At 45.5% G+C, this 25,580-nt stretch overlaps 1 protein-coding gene across 2 annotated transcripts in view; it reads right to left on the minus strand.

Moving 5' to 3' along the window:
• Positions 1-25,580, minus strand: part of LOC147097056 (uncharacterized) — a 37,154-nt gene that overhangs the window by 7,568 nt on the left and 4,006 nt on the right. Inside the window, exons 2-4 of one of the 2 annotated variants that reach the window (XM_085972822.1) lie at positions 11,265-11,351; positions 6,363-6,398; positions 5,199-5,369 (exon numbers count right to left, since the gene is read on the minus strand). In XM_085972822.1, the coding sequence (XP_085828948.1) occupies positions 5,199-5,369; positions 6,363-6,398; positions 11,265-11,351 (294 nt within the window). The remainder of the gene's footprint in view (positions 1-5,198; positions 5,370-6,362; positions 6,399-11,264; positions 11,352-25,580) is intronic. The other variant, XM_085972823.1, reaches the window with a different exon arrangement.

The raw sequence follows: 25,580 nt of genomic DNA on the forward strand, positions 1-25,580 counted from the left end.
ATTTCATTACCAGGTGTATCAGATCGTGGTGTGGAGTTGACGTTTTCCAGTGACTCTAGAATCTGGTCAGCATGGCGTCTTACAATGCTCTCCCCAACGTCCACAGTATACATGAGAGGTCCTTGTCGTGTACAAATCATTCCTGGCTGCCATTTCTCAGTGCGGTAGTCCCGGGCCAAAACTGGTTGACCTATCTTAAAACTCCTGGTCGGCCTTTCATTCGTATTCTGAAACTGCCTGTTCTCCACATCTCTTCGGACGTTTGGCTTAATCAAATCCAAGCGGCATCGTAGTCTTCGATTGAAGAACATCATGGCTGGAGTTTGGTTGGTAACCGCATGTGTCGCATTCCGGTAGGCAAACAAGAAGTTGTCCACCTTGTGTTGTAGGGGTATATCTTCATTACACATTGCCTTGATAGCTTTCTTGAATGTTTGGACAAACCTCTCGGCCAATCCATTAGTGGCTGGATGATATGGGGCAGATGTGTAATGCTTAACACCATTGTTCTTTAAGAACCTCCGGAACTCTTCAGACACAAACTGTGGTCCATTGTCAGAGCAAATCTGTTCAGGCAGCCCATTCCTGGCGAATATGGTTCGTAAAACTGTGATAGTTTTTTCCGTGGTGGTTGAGGACATTTTTATTACCTCTGGCCACTTTGAATGTGCATCCACCGCAATTAAAAACATCGAGTCCATGAAGGGACCAGCAAAATCAACGTGCACCCTTTGCCATGGAGATGAGGGCCACTCCCATGGATGCAGAGGAGCTTGTGGTGGGGCGTTTTGGACCTTCTGGCATCCTGCACAGCTCTTGGTCATCTCTTCGATTTCTCTATCGATTCCCGGCCACCACACAAACGCTCTGGCTAAATTTTTCATTTTTACCCCACCCAGATGACCCTCATGAAGCTAATTGAGCACTCTATCCGTCAACTTAGGTGGAATTACTACTCTGGATCCACACATCAAGGTTCCTCTGCACACTGACAGCTGTTCTCTTCTCGGCGAGAATGCGGGCAGCAGTGGTTCGCCATGTGCTGGCCATCCCTTCACCGTTAAATCATAGACCCGTGATAGTGTCGGGTCATTCCGTGTTTCCTTTTCTATGTTTGCATTCGTCACAGGGAGACATTCGACTATGGTCGAGTGGAATAACTCCATTGGATCTACTGCAAGGTCTTCTTCCACCGTCGGCAACGGTAGGCGTGACAATCCATCAGCATTTCTATGCTGTTTAGTTCCTTTGTACTTGATGTCATATTGGTGTGCCCCTAGGAAAAGGGACCACCTCTGCAGCCTTTGTGCTGTCATTATCGGTACGCCCTTCTGAGGGTTGAAAATGGAGACAAGAGGTTGATGATCGGTTAGTAGAGTAAATTTTTGACCGTGCAGGTAGTGATTGAACTTCTTCACCCCCCACACTAGGCTGAGGGCCTCTCTGTCAATCTGGGCGTAGTTACGCTCGGCAGAAGTTAACGAGCGTGACGCAAAAGCTATCGGCCTCTCTAAACCATCAAGGAATTTATGTGACAGTACCGCCCCAATGCCGTAGGGAGACGCATCACACGCCAGTCTGATCGGCAGTGCTGGGTTGTAGTGAGCCAATACTTCCCTTGAAGTGATTAAGTCCTTACTCTTCTGAAAAGCACGCTTACAATCATCGCTCCATTTCCACGCTACCCCCGTTCGTAGCAGGGCGTTCAGTGGGTGCAGAATTGTCGACAAAAACTTATGGTAGTAATTCACCAATCCGAGGAATGACCTCAGTTGCGACACATTTTCAGGCGCTGGGGCCTTAACAACCGCTTCAATTTTGTCAGGGGACTTGTAACCCCTCTTCATCAATCACGTGGCCACAATACGATATCTGTTTCTTAAAAAGTTCGCACTTGGGGCGGTTGGCTCGCAGCCCATGTTCCCGTAGTCTAGTGAGCACCTGTTCTAGGTTGTTAAGGTGTTCACTGTCATCTTCACCTGTCACAAGGATGTCGTCCAAGTAACACCGAGTCCCCGGAATCCCTTGCAGGACTTGTTCCATCGCTCTTTGCCATATCGCTGGAGCCGATGCTACTCCGAATACCAATCGATGATACTGGTAAAGACCTTTGTGAGTGTTTATCGTGAGATACTTCCTAGAGGATTCTTCAACCTCCATCTGCAAATATGCTTGTGCTAGGTCAATTTTTGTAAAACGCTTCCCTCCAGACAGTGAGGCGAAGATGTCTTCTATCCTTGGAAGAGGATATTGTACTGTGTGAAGGGCTGGGTTCACCGTCACCTTGAAATCCCCACAGATGCGAATCTTCCTTGGCTCCCCGGACTTATAGCTTAACGTTTTCTTCATGACAGGAACGATGGGTGTCGCCCACTCGCTCCAGTCGACCTTAGACAACACGCCTGCCTTCTCCAGATTCTCCAGCTCTGCCTCGATGGCTGGGCGAATTGCATATGGTACCGGTCTTGCTTTGAAAAACTTGGGAACTGCATTCTCTTCAATTTTTATCGAGGCGGTTACGCCTTTAAGCGTGCCTAGTTCTTGTTGAAATACCTCCTTGGCGTTAGCGAAGATTGTTAACAATCGTCCAGGAGTGACGTCTTCATCTTTTTTACCGTCCACCGTCATTGCATGAATGGAGTGCCAATCTAAGTTTGTCTTCCTGATCCATTCCCGTCCCAATAACGGTGGTCCACCATTTGGCAGTATGTAGAGATACAATTTCCGTATTTTCTTGCTGTTGTATTCGACAGGCACCCTTATTTTTCCTCTGGGGTATACTTTTTGCCCCGTATACGTCGTCAAGACGATGGATGTCTCTCTCAAGGGTATGTGTGAAAATAGCCGCTCGTAGTCTCGTCGATTCATGACGGTTAGCGCTGATCCTGTATCCAATTCCATTTTAACTTGGGACCCTGCTATCGTGAGGGTGACCCAAATGGTTCGGTGATCCTCTTTTGCGATTACATTGTGAAGTTTGAGACAGCTTAGTCTCCTGTTCCCGGATTCACTATCGCTCATCTGGTCTTCGGAACTACTGTCCGTCATCTTTTGTACTTTCTTGTACGGTTCCTTAGTAGCCTTTTTGTTGTCGCTGGTCTTCTTCCCAGACTTGCAAACTCGTGCAATGTGTCCCATCTTCCCGCATTGCCTACATATTTTGTCTTTGGACCAGCAGTCCTTCTGGTCATGGTTATTTCTGCCGCAGCGATAACATTTTGCAAATCCGTGTCATTTCGTGGGTGCCGTATTCCTGTGGTTTTTGTTGAATTTCTGCAGCTCCCCTGGCTGCTGCTTCATACGATACTGCCACGCTGAAAGCCTTATCTAGCGTCAGCTCTTTCTCTGAGAGTAACTTCTTCTGTGTTCCTTCACTCAGGAGTCTACAGACAAATTTGTCCCGTAGGGTATCTGCCAGTCCTGCTCCGAACTGGCAGTGCTTTGATAGCTTGCGTAGTTCCGTAAGGTACTCAGCATTGCTCTCATCTTTATGCCGAGTTCTCCTGTGGAATTTAAATCTTTCTGCTATCAACAGCGGTGCAGGGTTTAGGTGTTCCTGTAGGACAGCAACAATTTCGTTAAAACTCTTCGCCTTCGGTTTGGCTGGAGTAATCAGGTCCCGCAATAGGCCGTACGCTCTAGCGCCCATTAAGTTTAGCAATATCGATGCCTTTTTCTCCTCTGCTATTTCGTTTGCCTTGAAATATACCTCGACTCTTTCCACATACGTGGTCCAGTCCTCTATTGTATTATCAAAAGCAGTGATACAGCCAGTCTTCGGCATCTTGCAAATCTAAAATGGCGCCTCCCGCGCTTTGCCTTCTTCCCCGATTTAACAAAATGGCGCCTCCCGCGCTTTGCCTTCTTCCCCGCTGTTGCTAGCGCTGCTTTCCGCGGTTCCCGTTGCAACCTGCAGCTCCTCGCGGTTTCTTGCGCGTTTAATATTTCTTTTTTTATTATTTTCCCGTCGTGGAACAACCCTGTGGGACTTTTGCCTCCCTCTTCGCGGGTCTATACGCAGCCCGGCTTCGTAGCACCGGCCGCGCCCTGTGTGCTCCACCCTCTCTCTCTCTTCTTCCCGACAACGCTGCTCGGCCCCGTTGCAAACCACCCGCTCGAGTTCGCGACCGCCGCAGCCCAGGAAGGATCAGTGCACTACCTGCCACCAGCCCGATTAGCTGAAGCACCGTCGACAGGAACCAGGCCCCGCTTCCGACAGCTTCTCCAGCAATCTTCAACTCCGCAACACAGGGCGGATGCCCACGGTCGACGCCCGTTTCTACTGCCTCTTACTTTCTTTTCTTTCTGGCCTCGACCTCTGCTCACTTCGCTGTAGGAATGGATCCCAGGAGGTGGTGCAGACTGTAGGTAGGTTCGTATCTGCTCGTCGCCAGTATTACGTCCGTGAATGATTGAGACACGGACAGCAGGAGTTGAACAAAACACGTCTTTACTGATGGAAGTCAATAGTGAAACTGAAAACAACAGAGGCTCACTAGCGCCTTTTATACAGGGGTGGTCACTGCCGGTACTGCAGTCTGAGACCAGTTATTCTCTTAAAGGTACATACACAACAAGAACTGAGGAAAAAAAAGGCAGGAAATGAAACCGATTAAAAGGCCAGTTTAACTCTAACTGGCCTTTTAATCTGCTTCATTTCCTGCCTTTTTTTCCCCTCAGTTCTGAAGAAGGGTTTTGACCTGAAACGTTAACTCTGTTTCTCTCTCCACGGATGTTGCCTGGCCTGCTGAGTGTTTCCAGCGTTTTCTGTTGTTATTTCGGATTTCCAGTATCCGCAGTATTTTGCTATCATATTAGTCTTGTGCCCTATCTTGGTGCTGGATTGTAGGCAGTTTTATGAGGAGGAATAATGGCATAAAACACTGGGCTAAGACTATTAGTATGCAAATATTAGTATGCTAATAAAGTAAAAGGACTAAATAGGTCTTCAGAATCCATGGAGAACATGAATATGTCAGAATATGGAGCAGTATGGGCGAGAGCAGGTTAATATTAGGGACTCTAGGTTAGGGTTGGGGGAGTATTGGGACTTTATGATGGAGCTGTATAGACAGGAGGGGACACAATTCCAGGCTTTATTGGTACCTTCTAATGATGGTTATTGTCTTGAAGACAATTTGATGGAGCTCCTTTGAATTGCAAGTAAACTTGAAAGCAGAGGACACACTTGATCATACCCTGCTTATCTGTGTGTGTTTTCGGTGGAGCTCTGCCAGCTCCTCCTCCGTGCCCTCCAGAATGTCCCTCAGTCGCTCCACCTCGTATACAAGTAAAGTCTTCTCCGTTTCCAAATGACTGATCGACTGAACTGCATCCACGTACTTCTCTTCAAGGTCTTCTTGGGTGTCCTAAACAAGGACCAATACAAAACAACTGTACTCCTCGGAGAGGTTTGCATACACAGAAAACACCGTTTCAATGACCATCTGTCCACATGTACAACGTACTGGTGTAACTGTAGGGGCAACTTGTGAAGGTCAATACGAAAAAATATACACCACTTGTATAGATGAAGTTTAAAAAGTCGCAAGTGAGTCTAGATTCTGTCTTTCTCCCACAGGGTAAGAGATATCGGCAACAGACTCCCAACAAAATGAATGGTGTCAGTTAACTCCTCTTTAAAAAGAAAAGCTGAAGCAATATCTGGAGAAGAACAGAATTGAACGTTATAAGGAGAAGTGACCAAATACTCCACAGTATGTAATGATTTCTGTGCTGCTGGAGGGTACTGGAAATGTTGTGTGGAATACCACTGATTGGGGTTGAAGAACACAGGGTGCAATGATAGAATGACAACCTGGAGTTTTCACAAAGGAATCTTTAGGGGCCAGGGAGAAATTGTGGAGAGTCGAATCTGCCTGGAAATTATCCATGGTTAGTCACCCCTCTTAATTAAATAAGCAGGGTAGAGTCATAATAGGACGTACTGCAAATGCCGTGGGAGGAATGAGCTAAATGGTCTTTTCAAGTTTCATATTTTCTTCATGTTTTAGCAGTTAAGCCAGGCATTAGAGCAATACAAGAAACAAACCGTGCTCAATGTTCTTACAGAATGGACATGGGGACAGTAAAAATGGACTTGTATAACAGGGCATATGGCAGCCAGCCAACAGTCGATTTGTAATTAAATGCTCACATTAGTATTCCCATATGTTGCTCAAGGACTCTAGTGACTTCGTTCATACATACAAGCCCAAACACAACTACCTAAGTTTTTTTTTTTTAAATAATTGAGTTTTTCCTGAATGGCAGTAACTGGAATTAATAGGTTAGACACTCTGTCAATGAATCCCAAGATACTTAATCTGTTTGGAACAAACTCCAAGTAGGAAGACTCCTACCTGATCAGCAGCTTGTTTTTCCAATAACTCCTCCATCTGTGAAATAAATACAGAGCAAAGAAACACATTACAGGTAGACTATCCTTTATCCGCACTTCCAAAAACCAAAAACCTCTAAAAACCGAAAGTTTTTTCGTGGAGCGTAAGTCGTGCGCACGACACGACCCGCGTGGCGCCAAACATGACAGGAGTGGTCCGGGAGCTCTGCCTTTCCCTGTGAGCAGGGCAGAGGGTCACAGAGTTCCCTCCTGGGTAGGAGATTGCAGGCCGAGCCGGGCAGTGTGAAGGAGGTACCGGGAGAGTGAACCCAACAATACAGCGGCCCGTCCGATAGCTGCAACGGCCCGTCCGATAGTCTTTTCTTTCCCTCCCCCCCCCCCCCCGGACCTGATTTGTGGGCCAGCTTAGTGTAGGAGTCAGCCAATATCTGGCTTTCCCACAACTGGCGGCGGCAGTCGAGCCCCAGACCCCCGCTAATTCAAGGAATTCAGGTACGGAGCAGGGGGAGCCAGAAACCTCAATCTAACGGCAGAAATCAGCAGCCGTTTTGTTAGGTTTTTTTTTCTTCCCCTAGCATTTTTTTTTAAAAAACAGTCAGGCTGTGGAAAGAGTCTCTGTAGCTTAGCAACAGCTTCAGAGACGCTTCCAAGGCAGGGCCCGAGTGTTTACAAGCTGTTGCTAAGCAACAGTGTTTGTTGTCAGATACGGAGGTGAAAACCTTCTGAAATCCGAAAAATTCCGAAAACCGAAACACAGCTGGTCCCAAGGTTTTCGGATAAAGGATAGTCTACCTGTACTGTATGTTGGTTCGAGAGCAAACCTTATCTGACCAAGGCCTATTTCAAAGCAAGTCTATTCATTCTTAAATAACGCAGCTTTGCGGAACACCTCCGTTCAGTCTGTAAGGGAGACCCCGAGCTTCCGGTCGCCTGTCACTTTAATTTTCCGCTCCACGCCCACTCTGACCTCGGGCTATTGCACTGTTCCAATGAAGCTCAACATAAGCTCGAGGAACAGCACCTCATCTTTCGATTAGGCACTTTACAGCCTTCCGGATTCAACATCGAGTTCAACAATTTCAGATAATAACCCCAGCCCCCATTTTGTCAGGTGGCAGCTGTTGATGATTCGGCCATCCCCATTTGCAACATTTAATCTCTCCTGCCCTCCACCCTATCACAGACCGTCCCTTTTGTTCTTTCCTCCCCTCCCCCCTTTCCCTGCCTCTGCACCTGCTTAAAACCTGTTCCATCTCTAACTGTTTCCAGTTCTGACAAAGGGTCCCAGACCAGAAACGTTAACACTGTTTCTCTCTCCGCGGATGCTGCCTGACCTGCTGAGTGCTTCCAGCACTTTTTGTTGCTATTTCAGATTTCCAGCATCCGCAGTATTTTGCTCTTCTATTCATTCTTATACAGGCTTCCCCCTTGCCATTCACTTCAACTGACTGAACGACTCCTCCCTTAAGTTTTCATTTTGTTCCAATCCACAGATTAGGATGGCAAGAAGGACACGACATCCAAATAAGATTCGTCTCCCGACCTTCCGCCGTTTTCCCCGGGGTTTCGACCGAAGTTACGGCGGAAGATCGGGAGAACCCCTGCGGAAATTCCATCCTGCGATCTCTCACTACCCTACAGGTTGTGATGTACCTTTCACAAAGTGACTGTGCCGCACAGAATGCAGAACTGCTCCTGCAAAGACAGAAACAACACGTTTGCAATCTTTGTTGGGCCATCCCGGAGGAATCTCTGCTGGAACAGGTGCATCAACCTGGGCTTCTTCGAGGAGCCGGTGACATTGCACAGGTTCCTGGGAAGATTGTGTGGCATAAAGCGGTGAGGAAATACTAAAGCTAGGGTATACATTTATTTTATAAATAATTATACGGTACTCCGGAAGTTCTGTTTCTTTAAAGTATTTGGTTCACAAGCACCTGTCCCAAGCAATTTTTACATTAGTGTGATAAATATACCAGGTGTTAAATACTTGAAGGGAAACTATTTGCAGGGCTATGGGGAAAGGGCAGGGTAGTAGGACTAACTGGAGAGCTCTTTCAAAGAGCCGGCATGGGCACGATAGGCCAAATGGCCTCCTTCTGTGCTGTATCATTCTATGATTCCACCTTACTGACTTCAGCATGCTTGTTTTACTCCAGTTCTGTTTGGCTCCAAGAGGCTACTAAGCCTCACTGGGTGAGGGAGCCAATTTGACATAACTGAAATGGCAATTCACCGAAAGATCTGGAGTCATCTCTGCAGATTACACATTCCGCTCGCTCATGCTTTCCTCAGTAACTCCTGATCAACGTGCACCTTCCCTTTGGTCTGGATGTCAACCCAAGTCTGGATTACAATTCAGCTCAGAACAGAAAGCTAAACGAACATCCCTTCTTACTGATGGGGACTTGGTGATTTATTAGAACAAATGTCTGCTCATCTGTGGGTTTGAATCTAGCGCAGAAAAAGAGGAATGAAGGTCTCTCATATCTAAAATGGGAACTGGGTGGGTCAGTGTGTATAGACAACTGTCCTTTACAGATAAGTTTCTGTCCAGCCCCTGACAAACACAAATTTGTGTCATCACAAAAACTATGATATTGTAGAATCATACAGCACAGAAGGAGGCCGTTCGGCCCGTCACGCCTGTGCCGGCTCTTTGAAAGAGCGATCCAATTTAGTCCCACACCCCAGCTTTTTCCCCATAGCCCTGCAAATTAGAAATCAGGCTCAAATTATTTGAAACCTGGAATTTTCCTTTTATTCCAAACCCAATTCCTTTTCAGAAATATTTGCTTAGTGCTTTAACAAAAGTTCGCAGTCAGCACCACTTATAAAAATTAGATCATTGTATTAAACCACTTGTATTTCTGGCTTTTAATATAAATGGAGTACATAGATCACTGGGAGAGCAGGAGCTATTGAGGGCTGTATAAATATACACTGGCAGAGCAAATTAATTCAGTGATCTAATTCAGTGATCAAATTCAGCACAGAAAGCAGGCAATTAAAAGTGATGAATGGATAGTCTGTAATCAAACAATTCTCCCAATCTCTCAGTAGAGGGGAAAAAAGTGTGTCATCCCTTCTCTTTCAGCTTAATGTTAAATCAAGTCCCGATAGGCGATCAGGGAGGGGATGGTCACAGATGCTGTGGCTGGCCATCCTTCCCTGCTATTCATCAGCCGTGACATTCCCGCCTCCGAGTCAGGAGGTTGTGGGCTCAAGTCCCACTCCAGAGACTTGAGCACATAATCCAGGCTGACACTCCAGTGCAGTGCTGAGGGAGCGTCTCACTGTCAGAGGGGCAGTACTGAGGGAGTGCTGCGCTGTCGGAGGTGCTGTCTTTCGGATGAGACGTTAAACCAAGGCCCCGTCTGCTCTCTCAGGTGGACGTAAAAGATCCCACGGCACTATTTTGAAGAAGAGCAGGGGGGAATTATCCCCGATGTCCTGGCCAATATTTATCCCTCAATCAACATCACTGGATTATCTTGCGGTGCGCAAGTTGGCTGCTGCATTTCCTACATTACAACAGCGACTACACTTCAAAAGTACTTCATTGGCTGTAAAGCGCTTTGGGACGTCCTGAGGTTGTGAAAGGCGCTTTATAAATGCAAGTCTTTCTTTTAACGTGAGAGAGTTGGTAATTAAGCACACCCGAAATGCATCTAAATTCCAATTTGAATATTGAAATTGCAGTGCTATACACACACATTTTTGTCTTCCTGTACAGATGCAAATTGCGATTAAAAAATTGCAAAATTTGTTAACTGCACCGGTTCACTGGGTGACAATTTATTCAAGAAAGGAATAGCCCTAACCAAGAACCAGCTTAATGATCTTTTCATTCGTGTTTTCCAGAATTTTGAGGTTGTGCCCGCTTGTCCGACATTCCCGGAATTCATTTAAACATATCTACTTTAATTCCACTTTATCCATTTCCTTATCATTTAAAATCTGGGGTTGTATCCCTTCTGAACCATGCTTTCGAAAATCAATCTGTCTTCATAACACAGCAAATTACACGGCACGGAAGTTATCTTGGAATAGATGACTGTCAAATCATTATTAACTCATTGCATACTTTCATTAACTATTGTGCCGATTTAGTTGAGAGAAGTTAGTGCTGGGCAGTGGGATACTTTTCCACTTTTTGTACCCAGGGTCAGTATCGTGTCTGACTGTAACAGTGTCTATGCTAATACAGACCCAGCGGGGGACTGTTTCAACACACTGTGCCTCAATCCAAAGATTTCTTTTTCACGATAGCAAAATACTGCGGATGCTGGAAATCCGAAATAACAACAGAAGACGCTGGAAAAACTCAGCAGGCCAGGCAACATCCGTGGAGAGAGAAACAGAGTTAACGTTTCAGGTCGAAACCCTTCGTCAGGACCGAGAAAAAAAGCAGGAAATGAAACAGATTAAGCAGCAAGTTTGGGGGCTGGGAAATGGGGGAGGGGATGAAAGAACAAAAGGGAAGGTCTGAGAGGTGAAGAGACATTAAGAGATATTCAAGACGAGACGAGATGGTAATAGGTCAGGTAAAGAGACAAAGGATGGCTCTAGATGAAGTGTGAAATACGCTGACAGAATGAGAGACAGCTGCCATGTGGGAGAGAAAAAAAAAAGGAAAAAGGCACAAACCAAAGGTGTGGATAAAATATAATAGGGGCAGAGGTTACGATCTGCAATTGTTGAACTCGATATTGAGTCCGGAAGGCTGTAAAGTGCCTAATCGGAAGATGAGGTGCTGTTCCTTTTCATGAGGTGGTTTTATATTATCATCCATGTCATTTGTTCTCAGCAGGAATGACCTTTCATCACACCAGCCATTTATCTCTGCAGAAACACCTTGTGTTGGTGAGGACAAAGTATGTATCTTGATACTATGCTTTACCTCTTGCTGCTGTCGCATCAGTTTCTTCACACCGGCCTCTTTGGCCTCAGCAAATGAAGCTTGCCTTGCGTTGAGCTTTGCATCTGCCTAGAAGAGAAACAGAAGGGGCGTGAGCCACGTCACAGGTATCAGTCAACAAAATCAAGAGCAGAAAGATTTTTTTTTTTTAATTCAGTCACGGGGTGTGGGTTTCGCCGGTAAGGCCAGCATTTATTGCCCATCCCCAATTGCCCTCGAGAAGGTCTCTTGAATACAACTGAGTGGCTCGTTAGGGCAGTTAAGAGTCAACCACATTGCTGTGGGTCTGGAGTCACAAAGGCCAGACCAGGTAAGGACAGTAGATTTCCTTCCCTGAAGGACATTAGTGAACCAGCTGGGTTTTTGCGACAATCCAGTAGTTTCATGGTACGGATACTAGCTTTTTATTCCAGATTTATTTAATTAACTGAATTTAAATTCCCCAGCTGCCGTGGTAGGTTTGAACTCACATCTCTGAATCATTAGTCCAGGCCTCTGGATTACTAGTCCAGTAACATAACCACTGTGCCAATGTACCCGGAATGACGAGGTTGGTCAATCCTGGCACCAGCATTGGCAGTCACAATTCCACCAGCTTATCAACAAGAACCTTTGGGCTACCCAAAATAAAAATTTGACCAAAACCAACGCTATTTATTTTGTATGCATCGTCCTTCAGCTTAGTGGTCATGAGGGTCAGCAGGCTGCATTCTCCTTTGTCAGCACAGGCCCATGTTCAGTTGTATCAGCTCGGCTTGCTGCTGGGTAATGCAGAGTGTTTCATATTTTACGTCTGTGAGGTGTGTTAGCAGCCCTTCTGAGAAAGGATGAAACTCATCCTCTCTCTTTACAGGTCCCTTGTTAACAGCATACTTCATCCTTTATTGCAAGGGGGTTGGAGTATAAGAGTAAGGAAGTCTTACTACAATTGTACAGGGCTTTGGTGAGACCACACCTGGAGTACTGTGCACAGTTTTGGTCTCCTTATCTAAGGAAGGATATACTTGCCTTGGAGGCGGTGCAATGAAGGTTCACCAGATTGATTCCTGGGAGGAGAGATTGGGCCTATATTCTCTGGAGTTTAGAAGAATGAGGTGATCTCATTGAAACATTAAATATTCTGAGGGGGATTGACAGGGTAGATGTGGAGAGATTGTTTCCCCTGGCTGGAGAGTCTAGAACTAGGGGGCATATTCTCAGGATAAGGGGTCGGCCATTTAAGACTGAGATGAGGAGGAATTTTTTTACTCAGAGGGTGGTGAATCTTTGCAATTCTCTACCCCAGAGGGCTGCGAATGCTGAATCGTTGAGTATATTCAAGGCCGAGATAGAGAGATCTAGGGGAGTCAAGGGATATGGGGATTGGGCAGGAAAATGGAGTGGAGGTCAAAGAGCAGCCATGATCTTATTGAATGGCAAAGCAGGCTCGAGGGTTCGTATGGCCGACTCCTGCTCCTAATTCTTATGTTATGTTCAACCGAACTGTTACATGCCATGACTGTACAGTTAGCATCATGCTGCACTAGAACTGGACAACAAGATGGCTGTTTAAGTCTGGGTGTGATCCAAACACTTTCCCCCCTATTCTGGTGGTGAAGGTAATCAAACAAACAGATTTGTGCAAAATGTCCTACAAAAAAGGAAACCTGGAACTTTTTTTTTTTTTATATACACATTGGCCCGTTTTTCCCGATCCCTATGGGTGTGTATGAGCTGTGTACACACCCGTAGGGGCCTCGCAAGTGCCAGTTTCAGGCATGCGAGAAGCACATGCGCTGAAAACCGGCACTTCCGATCTGTCAAGAATCCTCTCGACAGATCGCACGCCTGCCCGGCCCTACACCTGACCCGCTTTCTGCAGAACCTCCGCCCGCTGAAAACCTTTAAAAATCGTACGCCTGGTAAAAGCAGGCGTAAGGCCTGCTTTCACCAGCATAAGAGTTTTTAAAAGTTTTTTTTTTAATTTCAACTCATTTGTAATTTAAAAATACTTTTAAAAGTTTATTTTTAGCCCCGTAATTATTTTTTTTTCAAAAAATTACATTTGTTTAAAATATTTAATTTTAACTAATTTTAAATACATGATTTTTAAAAAATGTATTTAATGTTTTAGTGTGTTTTTTGAGTGATCCCCATTCATACTTTTGACAGATCTGTGCAGAGAGACCCGTCAAAAGTGTGAAGGGGTTTCCCTTCTTTGATTGGTTCCCCATGGCCCACGTGATCCCAGGGACGCTTGCGAACCGCCTGCGCCCCGGGATATGTGGGCCTCTGTGCGCACCAGGAGAGGAAGTGTCGGGACTTACGGAGCCAGCAGGTCAGTTCGTAGATTTTTCCCGATCGGAGGCATCAGCACGCAGGAAGCCTCCGATCGGAAAATCCGGCCCATTGTTTTTGAAATCTGGTTGGGCTGAACGGCCCATTTCCATGTTGTAATTCCAGTACACAATGTGCCTATTAGGAACACTGGTTATGCAATGTGAAAATGGCACTCAGCCCATGACGTATTTTTTTCTTAAAAAGATTAAAACCCTGAATCGGCTACGGGCAGCCCGTGGCATCTGTATCCACCCCCCCCAACCCCAACCCCCCGCCATATCCATCAGTTCTCGATACTCTTTTCTCTACATTTCATTAGACAAATTCCCTTCTCCTGCTTGTATAACCTAAGCGCACAATTTTGCTAACTTTTTGAGGTTGCTAACCTTTTTTTCCCCCACAGAACAAGCAGTCAAATAATCTCTTCATTTGTCACATTTTTGTGGTGCAGCCAAGCCTCTCTTCCAACATTATTGATGTTTTTAAACAGAAGGGTCAGGGACAAAGTCCTTGAAGCCATTTTTGCTTTTGCAAAACTTCTTCTTTTCCTTTAAAGCGGCTCAGTTCATTTCTCAATTTCTTTATCGTTTAAAATCTGTTCATAGAACAGTAAACTACTCAAGCGCGGCATGGAATTTATCTTGCAATCAAATCATTTTTAACTCACTGCATACTTTAGTTAACTATCGTGCTGATTTAGTTGAGAGAAGTTCGTGCTGGGCAGCGAGATACTTTTCCACTTTTTGTACCCAGTGTCAGTATCGTGTCTGACTGGAACAGTGTCTATGCTAATACAGACCCAACAAGGGCCTGTTGCAACACACTGTGCTTCAATCCTAAATGATTTGTTCTCAACAGACATGTGGTCAAGAACTGGCTCTCTGGGAAAGTCAATTAAGCCAGAAACTGCATCCTCAAAGTAATCCCAGCAGAAGCAGCTGTGACTCACTTGAAGCAGGGATTATCAGTCACAATGAGCCCTAATAATTATGCTGTGCGCTGTCAGGGCGTCTATTACAGTTCCTTCTTTGCAATTTTCCATTATGACAAGCATGCAGTGCAAATTTGGCTCACTTGCCTGAGGTCGTGGATTCAAGCCCCATTCCAGACACAGTACTGAGGGAATGCTACACTGTTGGTGGTGCCATCTTTCACGCGAGACATTAAACCAATGCCACACCTACCTGTTCCACGTGGATGTAAAAGATCTCATGACACTATTCCACAAGGATAAAGCAGGGAGTTCTCCCAATGTCCTGGCCAACAGTCATCCCTCAACCAATAACTCCAAAAAGATTGTGTACAGTTATTTCATTGCTGTGCATAAATTGGCTGCTGCGTTTGCCTACTGAACAGTGACTACACTTCAAAAATTCTTTGACGTACATTGGGAGGCCCTCATCTGGCCACACTGAGCATCGGTCTATCCTTCTTCCTCGCCTGGGAAGAATGCTCCACACAAATAGATGGTGGATCTTCTTGGATGGGAGAGGGCTGATATTCACACCACTTCCTCTCAGTCCCAAAAGGATGTTCTAGTGGCTGGGGTGGCTGCCTGACTTTTAATTTTCTCCCCAATCTCTGTCTCGTTCTTATAATCACTCTCTTCAACTCTATCTTCATTTCTCTTTTCCCTTCCTAGCCTTTCAGTTCCATCCGAAAACTCTCTTCCATAGAAGGGGGTAGATTGTGCTCATAGAAGATAGGAGCAGGAGTAGGCCATTCGGCCCCTCGAGCCCGCTCCACTATTTAATGAGATCATGGCTGATCATCCAAATTCAGTACCCTGTTCCTGCCTTCTCCCCATATCCCTTGAGCCTTAAGAAATATATCTAACTCCTTCTTGAATATATTTAATGAATTGGCCTCAACTGCCTTCTGTGGTAGAGAATTCCACAGGTTCACCACTCTCTGGGTGAAGAAATTCCTCCTCATCTCTGTCCTAAATGGCTTACCCCTTATCCTTAGACTGTGACCCCCGGTTCTGGACTCCCCCGCCATCGGGAACATCCTTCCTGCATCTAGTCTGTCTAGTCCTGTTAGAATTTTATAAGTTTCAATGAGATCCCCTCTCATTCTTCTAAACTCCAGCGAGTATAAGCCCAATCGACCCAATCTCTCCTCATACGTCATTCCTGCCATCCCAAGTATCAGTCTGGTGAATCTTCGCTGCACTCCCTCCATGGCAAGAACATCCTTCCTCAGATAAGGTGACCAAAACTGCACACAATACTCAAGGTGTGGTCTCACCAAGGCCCTGTACAACTGCAGCAAGACATCCTTGTTCCTGTACTCAAATCCTCTCGCTACGAAGGCCAACATACCATTTGCCTTCTTAACCGCCTGCTGCACCTGCATGCTTACCTTCAGCGATTGGTGCACAAGGACTCCCTACATCTCCCTACATCCACACTGTGCTGAAATCAATACTTTAATCGCATTATCCAACACTCGATTCCTTCTTTACCAGGACCTCAAAACTATGTCTGCAGGGTTCGGAGAGGAATTTCCCCCGGAGGTTTTTCCCCCCTAAATTACAACGTTTTTTTCTCTGGTGTTTTGCCTGCTTCAGGAGCTGTGGGAAGCGGGGGGTGGTTAGGTTTGGGTTTGATGGTGGACAGGGGCAGGCTCAAATGGACCAGCTGGTCTTTTTCCATCCTTCATATGTTCTTTGCCCTACAGCATCATACAAGTCTAAGCTTTTAGGAAACAGTTATAATTTGTATAAAAAGGATGGTCGTTTTACATTTCATAGTGCACGAAGCAGGGTTATAATCATGCATTCTTTTGCGTCAAACTTTACATCAAGTTGATAATACACCATACATTTTTTTTAAAAATTTGTTTTTATGGGATGTGGGCGTCGCTGGCAAGGCCAGCATTTATTGCCCATCCCTAGTTGCCCTCGAGAAGGTGGCGGTGAGCCGCCTTCTTGAACCGCTGCAGTCCGTGTGGTGAAGGTACTCCCGCAGTGCTGTCAGGGAGGGAGTTCCAGGATTTTGACTCAGTGACGATGAAGGATTGGCGATATATTTCTAAGTCAGGATGATGTGTGACTTGGAGGGGAGCTTGGAGGTGGCGGTGTTCCCAGGAGTCTGCTGCCCTTGTCCTTCTAGGTGGAAGAGGTCGCGGGTTTGGGGAGAGATATGTGAAACTGCCTGCAAGCATTTACATCACAATCTGTACAAACCTCAATAGTACTGAGCAACACAGATCAGGAAGGTCCCAGCTTCAATCAATGGATTGTGCCGAGATAGCTGATCTCAGGTAGGGCAACACGAAGACTGCTACAATTGGCCTCAAGGTACCCGGACTGGGGGTGTGGGGGGGGTTTGGAGGGAAGAAGGAAACAAATACAGCCAAGGGTGCCTCTTCCCGAGTGCTATGCAGTGACCCCCGGTGGAAAGCGAGTGGGTGTTGGGCGAGAAAAGGACTGAGCTTGGCTGTTGATTGAACAGCCGACTGACATTCACCGTCGAGGCTTGTGCGAAGAATGGCTATTTGAATGGGGGAAGGCCCCGAGAATCATTAAAGACACGAGCCACCCCAGCCACAACCTCTTCGCCCTGCTCCCGTCCGGTAAGAGATACCGAAGCATACGGTCTCGTACCAGCAGGTTTCGAAACAGCTTCTACCCCCAGGCCATAAGACTCATGAACGAATAAATTATTATTTATTACTGTTTTATTTATTAATACTGTATTTCTATTAGTATTTTTATCATTGTTATGGTATATTTATTCCAATGTTGGGAGGACTCGTAAAAATCAACATTTCATTGTGCAGTACACACATCTGCTGCCTATATGACAAATAAAATTGAATTGAATTGAATTTGGATGAGGTACTGGAGGGGCTGCTGGCACCTTTGGAACTGTTCCCCCATCAAGAGTTACTGCCTTCAGGAGAGGAGGGAAGAAAGTAAGGGAAAGAAATTCCAGCGTTCCCCAACTGCTAATGAGCGAGAAGTGGTGAACCCGTCAGTCGGAGCAGTCCAATCCTCACTTCTGTGTTTTTCACATCAGCAAGAGAATAAATAAGGCTTGAAGAACACGGGAAATCTAAGAAGCTGCCCTGCATCTGAAGCATTTAATGAGTTCTGGAGCAATGATCTGGAAACATTTTGCAGAGTTCTATTCACTGCTCAGATGGAATTAGATCAGAGTAAAATGTTAAATTTTTCTTCTAGCATTTACGTTATCTCAAAGGAGCCGCTGTTTCCTTCAGATCAGAGTAAACACCAAAACACAGATAGTCAACACTGCCAACAACCCCAGAGAACATTACTGGATGTCCGAGACAGTATTATTATTTGGACAATGAAGATCAGGTCATTCCCACCCCGCTCCTGAAACAGTGATCCAATTTAAATCATAAAAATAAAATAAATACCTCCTATAAGAACTTTTAAATGAGTTGCATTATCTTCTTCAAAAATCTCGCAAAAGTCAAATATTGGCAGGCACAATGCAATATTAATTTGTGGTGATTATAATTCTTGCTATATGAATGTTTGAGGTGCTCCATTGGCTCAGCTGGTTGACGCACTGAGTATCCAGCCAGAGAGACCAGGGAGCTTCCAGTTTGCTTTCTGGGAGATACATTTTGATGTAAGAAAACTACTAGGCACTTGGTCTGAGTATTAAACAAGGCTTTAATCAACTGTTTTTCAACATGGAGATCTAGTTGTGTCCTTCACTCGTTTCTATTAAAGAATGTCCTGAGCAAGCTGGGCCCATGCCTGATTATTTATGCTCTCCCTGGACAGCGCCACCAGCAGGCCGCCCAGTATTACTTCATAAGTCATTTCCACATGAATGACAAGATTCATGTCACATTTCTGTGGAGGTTCTGCCGCTGTAACTTTCGTGGAAGAGCCATAGAAACCCCGGAAAAATGGCGTAAGCAACCTTCACACCGCTGAGGTTACAGCAAACGAGCGGGAGAATCCCTGTGGAAATTTACCCCCTTAGTCACCACTGAGTTAGCTGTCCTCAGCCAGGGTGGCAGTGTCCCCGAGTTAGGGAGGCAAAAAACAAGCCAGGACTCCTGCTTCTGATTGCTATCTGGTAAACCCCTTCTGGAAGTAGTACACATGTGGGCAGCAGGTGAGGAGAAGATTGAAGCTGGCTGGACCGGGCCCCCTGCAGTTGACTAGCATGCCAACAGTCACTTTCTAGGCTGCCAAGTGGCATGAAGAATGGCTACTTGGGCAAGATATTAGAGGGAGATTGGTGCCTGTAAAGTCAACAAGCAGTCAATGCCTTTAGGAGAGGAGGTGGTAATAGAGCTGTATTTTTTCTATACTCTAACTACTCCATGCAATAAAAAAATAACAACAGAGAATGCTGGAAAAACTCAGCAGGTCAGGCAACATCCGTGGAGAGAAATTTGAGTTGACGTTTCGGGTTGAAACCCTTCTTCAAAACTGGAAAGAAAATAAAAAGATCGAAGGCAAAGCTGTGATCGAACAAAAGAAGAAAAGGAGACAATAAAAGGTATTAGAAGCCAGATGAGATGGTAATGGACCCGTGGAGACAAAAGGCAGCTGAGATTAGGTGTGAAGTGTACTGGCAGGATAAGGACAGCTGCCAGGTGGGAGAGAGAAACAAAAGGAAAAGGAGGGGGGGTGAGAAAAAGGAGGACCCAAAACAAAGGGGTGGAAAAAATTAAAAAGAAAAAAGTAATAGGGGCCGAGGTTATGATCTGAAATTGTTGAACTCGATATTGAGTCCGGAAGGCTGCAAAGTGCCTAATCGGAAGATGAGGTGCTGTTCCACGGAAGCTCAACGTAAACTCGAGGAACAATACAAGAGGCCAAGGACGGTGAGGTCCGAGTGGGAATGGAGCGGTGAATTAAAATGACAGGCGACCGGAAGCTCGGGGTCACCCTTACGGACTGAACGGAGGTGTTCCACAAAGCGGTCACCCAATCATGCAATAAGTTGCTTACAAAATTTTACAGTTTCTTCTGGATCAAACAGTCTATTCTTAGAAGACTAGAATCACACAGCACAGAAGGAGGCCATTCGGCCCATCGTGTCTGTTCCAGCTCTTTAAAAGGGCGATCCAATTAGTCCTATTCCCCCGTCCTTTCCCCATAGCCCTGCAAATGTTTCCCTTTCAAGTATTTATCCAATTTCCTTTTGAAAGTGACCATTGAATCTGCCTCCACCACCCTTTCAGGCAGCGCGTTCCAGATCACAACTCGCTGTGTTAAAAAAAAAAATTAAAAAAAAAAATCTTCATTCGCATCGGATTCTTCTGGCAATCACCTGTGTCGTCTGGTTACCGACCTTCCTGCCAGTGGAAACAGTTTCTCCTTATTTACTCTATCAAAACCCCTCATGATATTGAACACCTCTATTAAAACCTCCCCTTAACCTTCTCTGCGCCAAGGAGAACAACCCCAGCTTCTCCATATAACTGAAGTCCCTCGTCCCTGCTACCATTCTAGTAAATCTCCTCTGCACCCTCTCCAAGGCCTTGACATCCTTCCTAAGGTGTGGTGCCCGGAATTGGACACAATACTTCAGCTGAAGCCTAACCAGTGATTTATAAAGGTTTAACATAACTTCCTTGCTTTTGTACTCTATGCCTATAAATAAAGCCAAGGATCCTGAATGCTTTTTAAAAAAAAACCACAGCCTTTTCAACTTGTCCTGCCACCATTTGTGTACGTACGCTCCCAGGTCTCTCTGTTGCTGCACCCCCTTTAAAACTGTACCTTCAAAATAACAAATGACAGATTAAATCCACTATTAACTTTGTTTAATAAATGAATAGCAACATGCATAAGAAATGACAGATACTAAAAGTACAATATAAATGTAACAAGCGCAATGAAGATGTTCGCAATAGTTTAAATTACCCTTTGTAAGAATGGCTTCGGACTCGAGTTCAGGTGTCTTGTTAATTTAATGAACAAGTTCTTGACGCTGTACTGGGAGTTCCAGCTCTCGCCACTCCAGCTCAAAAAGCTAAAACTCAAGAACTTCACAATTTGTTCTGACCCATCAGTTTTCAAAAGAAGCCCTCGCTGCCTCAAACTTCCTACACACAACTCTTCAGGTTAAAAAAAAACAGCATTTCTCTGGACTCTCAAGAGGTTTGTCCTTCCCAAAAAATACCCCACGCATAAATAGGATTAAAAATAGGAGACAGACCACAAAATACACATCTTAATTTACAGAAACTCAATGGAGATATGAACACTTTGCATGCCACAAATATACAAGTTATCACAAGGGAACAACAATTTGCATTTATATCGCACTGTTAAACACAGAAAAACATCCCAAGCTGCTTCATAAGAACATAAGAAATAGGAGTAGGACATTCGGCCCCTCGAGCCTGCTCCGCCATTCAATAAAGTCATGGCTGATCATCTTCCTCATCTCCACTTTCCTGCACTATCCCCATATCCCTCGATTCCCTTAATATCCAAAAATCTATCGATCTCTGTCTTGAATATACCCAATGACTGAGCCTCTACAGCCCTCTGGGGTAGAGAATTCCAAAGATTCACCACCCTCCGAGTGAAGAAATTTCTCCTCATCTCAGTCCTAAATGGCCGACCCCTTATTCTGAGACTGTGACCCCTGGTTCTAGACTCCCCAGCCAGGGGAAACATCCTCCCTGCATCTACCCTGTCAAGCCCTGTAAGAATTTTGTATGTTTCAATGAGATCACCTCTCATTCTTCTAAACTCTAGAGAATATAGGCCTAGTCTACTCAATCTCTCCTCATAGGACAATCCCCCATCCCAGGAATCAGTCTGGTGAACCTTCGTTGCACTCCTTCTATGGCAAGTATATCCTTCCTTAGGTAAGGAGACTAAAACTGTACACAATACTCCAGGTGTGGTCTCACCAGGGCCCTATATAATTGCAGTCAGAGAGGTTTAATCAGCCAAAAACAAACCAGTGTGTTTTTTTTTAATTAAAGGAGCCATCTCCTAATTAAATCAGGAAACCAATCTGGTCCAATATCAAATACACCATTTGATTATTAAAGTGAAGGGGACAAAAGAATCCGGACTTGGGTCACACCAGCGGAGAACAGAGGAAACTTTTACTCAGTTCCAAGTCCCAACATCAGCCACAGCTCGGCTCAAAGCTCCAAGAGGACAGTAAGTCACCAACTGGGAGGTGCACGAAGAAATGAGGTAACAATGTTTGCATTACAGCTCATATAGGTTAGGACAGGGATGACAAACTGTCTGGCTGACTTTAAAACCTGACGAACTGGATTGTTTGACGGTGAGGGAAGAGAACAAACAGGGGTTAGGACTTAAAGGTGTAATCACGTTGGAGTTTTACAGGTAGGTTCATTTACAGAAGATCCTGGTTTGACCGCACTCGGCCTGGGGAAATTGTTTCAGGACAGCTTGTTCTGCTCTTTATTTTTTTCTCTCCATAAAGATATGATTCCATATATCCCAGCAGTCCTCTGGTTATCTCACCCAAGATCCTATTCTTCATGTTTGAGCCTAGACCGAGTGTGTCAATGGGCACTATTTAACTCTGAGGGGTGTCATGGCCAAGCCCAATCCTGTCTTCACTCAACATCAACACGCAAACACATTCCAATAGTTACTGAATGCCAATCAGGCGCAGGAATCCTGGCTGAATTGACTTCACTTCCAGCACAGGGGCCATTTGTAGTGACCAGACCACACTGCGGTTCGAGCTTGGCTTACCTGCCTAACTCCGAACAGAGCAAGGATCAAAATGGGGTCCTTCCTGATCTGTTTGGCTCAATACCACACCACATGGGGCATTTATTCATTGCCCGATTATTCAGAAGCACTGGTGCTCGAAATGGTGAACACATAGCATCTTGGAGCTCTCGTGGCTCTTTCTGGTGCAAGGCTAGTAAACATAAGAATTAGGAGCAGGAGTCGGCCATACGGCCCCTCGAGCCTGCTCCGCCATTCAATAAGATCACGGCTAATCATCGACCTCAACTCCGCTTTCCCGCCCGATCCCCATATCCCTGGATTCCCCTAAAACACTCTCCTCGCATATATTCCTTCCTTCGTCTTTCACTTTATTTTCCTGCATTTTAGTGTAAAGAAAACTTATACACCCTTGAGTTACACTGAATAATCAAGGCTTTTTCTTGAGAGAAGGACAAGCTGCAATCTGAATTTTAATTTTATGATGCTCTTGATAAGTGGGAACCCCTCTGTGGGGAAAAAAAAAGAGCTACATTCTTTCTAACAAATTCACCAAACTGTGAAAACCAAAAAAGCGATCACACAACAACACAGCCAGTCTCTTAAGCATGGGCACGTTGTAGCTTGCTGACTTTCAACAGCCAGCGTAATACACTAGTGCCGGCACACCCATCAGAAACAGTGCACCACTGAAAGCCGAGGGACGTGGTCACATCTGGGCTCCCCCTCCACAAAAGAGATCCATTTTTTGTACTGCACGAGTGTTTGTGGTATTTTTTACTGCCCAGGAATGCAATAGCTTGTGTTAGCAAAGAATGCTATCTGGCAGTGCTGCACCTTGATACTCCAGCAGACTTGAGCAATGATCTGTTACAACATCCAGCAATCTTTCCACGGAAACTTCTTCTCTGGTTTTTTGTTCCCCTCCCCGTCTTCTGATTCTATCAACATGCTTGTTCGGCTCGTATTTTTCCAGTTCTGAAGAAGGGTACGAATCCGGAACGTCACCCGTCCGTTCTCTCCACAGATGCTGACTGACTTGCTAAGTTTCCAGCCTCTTCTGGGTTCGGTTATACAATAAAAAAGGGCAGGGCGTGGATTTGCACGTGTAATTCCCAACAGGATAAGGCTATGATCTCACTTGCACCATCTGGAATTGGCACCAAGTGAAGGCTAAACACTCCCGCACAAGGAGAGAATGAACAGTCATGGGGCGCATTTGTCACCCAAGAGGTGTGCAAGAGAGCCACTGGCAGAGGTTCTCATCAGTGTATGTTGCAAATACTCAGCACCATAGTATTTATGTAGCCTGCAGCAGCAGAGAAACATGCACTGTTGCTTGTTTTTAGTCAGAGGCAAGAGGAACTTTAGTGTTGCAGGTTCACACACCCTTTTCACCCTTGTCCTCACTAACCTCCACTGGCTTCCAATTCTCCGGCACTGACTTGAAAATCCTCAGCCTAGTCTTCAAATTCCTCTGCCTTTATATCACTGTTTGTTTGCTTGCTTCGAGACTGCTGGGTCAAGGTGAGTGACTCTCAGATGCTGCAGATAACTTGATTATCTAATAAGTGATTGTTCCACATTTGAAGGCAGCTGTTCTGGGGTGCGTACACGCAAGTCTTTGCCCCGATACTACGCACATATTCCTTCATCGTATCTGGGAAGACCAAATCCCACTGATTGCTCACCAACTTCTTCCATTTTCTAGGAGGCTCCACTTCAAAAGAAACTCCCCAGTTGCAGGACTAAAATAAAATGTGGAAGAACAACATTGGGACTGCTGAGAAAAAAACTCTGCTGTCATAGAGAATTGCAAATTAAGAGTGAAATGTGTGCACAGAAACATAGAAGATAGGAGCAGGAGTAGGTCATTCGGCCCCTCGAGCCTGCTCCGCCATTCAATGAGATCATGGCTGATCATCCAAATTCAGTACCCTGTCCCTGCCTTCTCCCCATACCCCTTGATCCCTTTAGCCTTAAGAAATATATCCAACTCCTTCTTGAATATATTTAATGAATTGGCCTCTACTGCCTTCTGTGGTAGCGAATTCCACAGGTTCACCACTCTCTGGGTGAAGAAATTCCTCCTCATTTCTGTCCTAAATGGCTTACCCCTTATCCTGTGACCCTGGTTCTGGACTCCCCGACCATCGGGAACATCCTTTCTGCATCTAGTCTGTCCAGTCCTGTCAGAATTTTATAAGTTTCAATGAGATCCCCTCTCATTCTTCTAAACTCCAGCGAGTATAAGCCCAATCGACCCAATCTCTCCTCATACGTCATTCCTGCCATCCCAGGTATCAGCCTGGTGAATCTTCACTACACTCCCTCCATGGCAAGAACATCCTTCCTCAGATAAGGCGACCAAAACTGCACACAATACTCAAGGTGTGGTCTCACCAAGGCCCTGTACAACTGCAGCAAGACATCCTTGTTCCTGTACTCAAACCCTCTCGCTACGAAGGCCAACATACCATTTGCCTTCTTAACCGCCTGCTGCATCTGCATGCTTACCTTCAGCGACTGGTGCACAAGGACACCCAGGTCTCGTTGCACTTCCCCTTCTCCCAATCTATTGCCATTCAGATAATAATCTGCCTTCCTGTTTTTGACACCAAAGTGGATAACCTCGCATTTATCCACGTTATATTGCATCTGCCATGCTTCTGCCCAATCACCCAACCTGTCCAAATCATACTGGAGTTTCTCGGCATCCTCCTCACAGCACACACGCCCACCCAGCTTTGTGTCGTTTGCAAACTTGGAGATATTACATCTAGTTCCCTTGTCTAGATCATTAATATATATTGTGAATAGCTGGGGTCCAAGGACCGATCCCTGCGGTACCCCACTAGCCACTGCCTGCCACAGCGCCAATGTTCTGGCACCTCGGAGAAGGCAGGATTGGTCAAGTGGGGTCAAGGCCACTGTGGGCGAAAAAGGTGCAACAAAAAAAATGATGAGAGGACCATAATTGAGTTCCCACCTCCCCTTCAAAGCAGTTTGGAAATCATGTGGACTGCTATTAAATGGATTAAAATGTCGAGTGATTTTACCACGCCATTAAGTACTGTACTGTTAGCTCCACAGTTCCATGGTGGTGCTACTGCCTTTGAATGACATTTAATTTTTTTTAAATGAAATCCAGCCTTCATCTTAATTCCCACTTCCCATGTAAACAATACAAACCCTCTCCGTGTTTCTCACTTTAGAGGGGACAGGGAACAGAATCATGCGACTCATCGGTGTGATGGACGACAGCCCTGGGGATACCCAGACAGGTTCAGCATCAAGTA

Source organism: Somniosus microcephalus, chromosome 33, assembly GCF_052327205.1.
Source record: "Somniosus microcephalus isolate GS21.2 chromosome 33, FLI_Smic_1.0, whole genome shotgun sequence".
Lineage (NCBI taxonomy): Eukaryota > Metazoa > Chordata > Chondrichthyes > Squaliformes > Somniosidae > Somniosus > Somniosus microcephalus.